Here is a 2,508-nt window from a genome sequence, read left to right on the forward strand (position 1 = left end):
TTCAGCTTTCAGTGCAAATAAAGTGAGTTATTTAGTAAAGGTATAATCTAAAATGCATGGAGACAGAATTTCAGATAGAAAAAAAAATCAAACAATGCAAGTATTAGAATTGTCCGGCAGGGACCACCTTATTCTTGGAATATACATCCTCATCGCCATCAAGTAATTAACAAGAAAAAAAAATGAACTGCGCTTGTAAACCATTGATGCTTGTGCCATTCTGCTGGTACCAGTGCCCTGAATGGCAAATGGAATGAGGAAATAAGGAAATCACTGTACATACAATAGTCCCCGCTCTGAAAACAGAAAACGACGACCGGCGTGACGTCACAATACCTGCGCGCCATCTCTGAGTAAGAGCATCAACTTCGCGCGTGAGCTTCAGTGTTTTGTTTACAGGTGGAGGAGGAAGGCGTGTCGTCTCAGCTCGCGAGGGAAAAAACGGAAAATTAAGGGAAACAAAGACCCAAAAATGTCCCCCAACGAAGAGAAAGACGCTCCTTTGCTCCCTTGGGATAATTTCAGTAACTGGGTGCACGCGATATGTGTCGTCACGTTCGATTTAGAGCTCGGGCAAGCCATGGAGGTGAGTTGTAGTGTGCATTGTTTTTTTTTGTTTACATTACTACGAGCAAATTGAAATGAATTTCGAGAGTGAAAAAGCGTTTATTTTACTGGGCTTCTTATTTTCGTTATACTATATCGAGGTAGAGCCTTGCGTGTAGTGTATAACCTGTTGTGGCTTTTATTTTTATTGCTGAGAGGAAATGCCTGTGACTGTAATTGTATGGAAGAATATCTATATAATTTCTTATTTTCTGTTAAGTTGTGTTGCATGGAATGTCAGTCAACGTGCAGATATGTCGGGTATTATATGAAATAAGGTACTTATAAGATATAGTTGTATTCCTGCATCCAGTGAACATACTTGTATCAAATGAAAAAAAGAAAAAAAACAAGGATAATAACACCATTAATTTATCATTACATGAATATATATTTCTCAACAAATGTCATTTACAAAGATAATCCATTTTATAATCATAGTCAGAGACCATGATTATGACTACATTTCTCTTCTTAAATCAACAAAAAACAAAGACCTAAAAGTTCATTATGTATTAAAATTCAATTTATTATTATTTTCTTTTATATATTTTTGCTTGGTTAGTTCCTAATAAAGGTTGTATGTCTATTTCTTAAACTGTCATGTTAATAGATTTGAATTAATATATTCTGATAGTGGTATGCAACTATATTTCATTCATTTTAATGCCTCATCTGCTATTTAGATCAGTTTTAATGTGTTTGTAGATGATATTTTGGCTGCAGTTTCCATACCTAATGAATTGGAGATTTTTTGAATTACAGATCGTGTAGATAATTTTGCGTGAAAAAGGATACAAGTATAAATATTTTGTCATGGAAAAAATATTATTTTTGGCTTCTTGCAAAATTATGACTTGCCTGAAAGTGATGTGATGTTTTTAAAGGAAAAAAAATCCAAAATGTTTCAGAAGTGTCATCATGAGGGCACATCTCATTAATATTCTAAACATTTATAAATTACATACACTCCTATTGATATCAGGAGTGAAAGTTTGGTAGATTTGTCATGTTCAGAAAGTTTGATAGAAATGCCCCTGTCTGCAGATATTTTTTCAACCTATGAATTTATTTTAAAAAAATTATTATTAAAGATATGAAGAAACAAGGAAATATATATGTTACTATAGGCAGTCTTAGTCTGCTTGTTTTATCAACTGGCATTACCTTTCTATGATCTCAAATATCAGACCTGTGCTGTGTGTGCTCTGTAGGTGTTGATGAGTATCAGAACAACAGTGGTATCTGTGCAGCACTGTGTTAATTTCACATAAGGACTGATAAGGATGTGGTTCTCCTTATCAGTTTTTAAATCACCAAAACGCAAGGAACCGTTAGCGTGGACTATTTGGTTTTTATTTTGTTTATAGTTAATGTCAAAGATATAGATTTACTTTTTTCCCTTTTTATTTTTTTATTGGTTATATGTTGTTTATGTCTATATTGAAGCTAACATTAGGATCAATTATCTTATATTAAGCTATCAAGTTGCAAAAGATGTCACAGTTTCAGTTAAACACTTGTACACTGTAGTTATTATGCAAGAGAAATGTGGAAAAACCAGACTCATCGCATGAAGTTGCCCAGAATATCAATAAAGTACTCTAAATGACGAGAGGATATATAGAATTTAACCGCTGAAGTGTTAGAAACCAACAGAGCTGTGAGTTCGAACATCATCTGTATTTATGTTGAGAAATGTTATGCAAGGGTGAAGTTGATGAATTTGGAGTGAATTGGTGAGCATGGATACAGCATTCATTTTTCTATGGCTCACAAGGACCTCATTAATGTATTTATATATATGGAGGTGAAAAAAAACTCAGTATGTCTGAGATTGTTTATATGACATGCTCTTTGGAATCTAGAATGGCCTTGTTTATCTTATGTGACATGTCATTG

At 33.7% G+C, this 2,508-nt stretch overlaps 1 protein-coding gene across 1 annotated transcript in view; it reads left to right on the forward strand.

Annotated features, from left to right (window-relative positions):
- Window positions 1-402: 402 nt before the first annotated feature.
- LOC119585207 (protein DENND6A-like) overlaps window positions 403-2,508 on the forward strand; it is a gene marked incomplete at its 3' end in the record, with an annotated part of 41,697 nt that continues 39,591 nt past the window's right edge. Inside the window, 1 exon segment of the mRNA XM_037933858.1 lies at window positions 403-586. Coding sequence (XP_037789786.1) covers window positions 473-586 — 114 coding nt within the window.

The sequence above is a fragment of the Penaeus monodon genome, chromosome 19 (assembly GCF_015228065.2).
Source record: "Penaeus monodon isolate SGIC_2016 chromosome 19, NSTDA_Pmon_1, whole genome shotgun sequence".
Lineage (NCBI taxonomy): Eukaryota > Metazoa > Arthropoda > Malacostraca > Decapoda > Penaeidae > Penaeus > Penaeus monodon.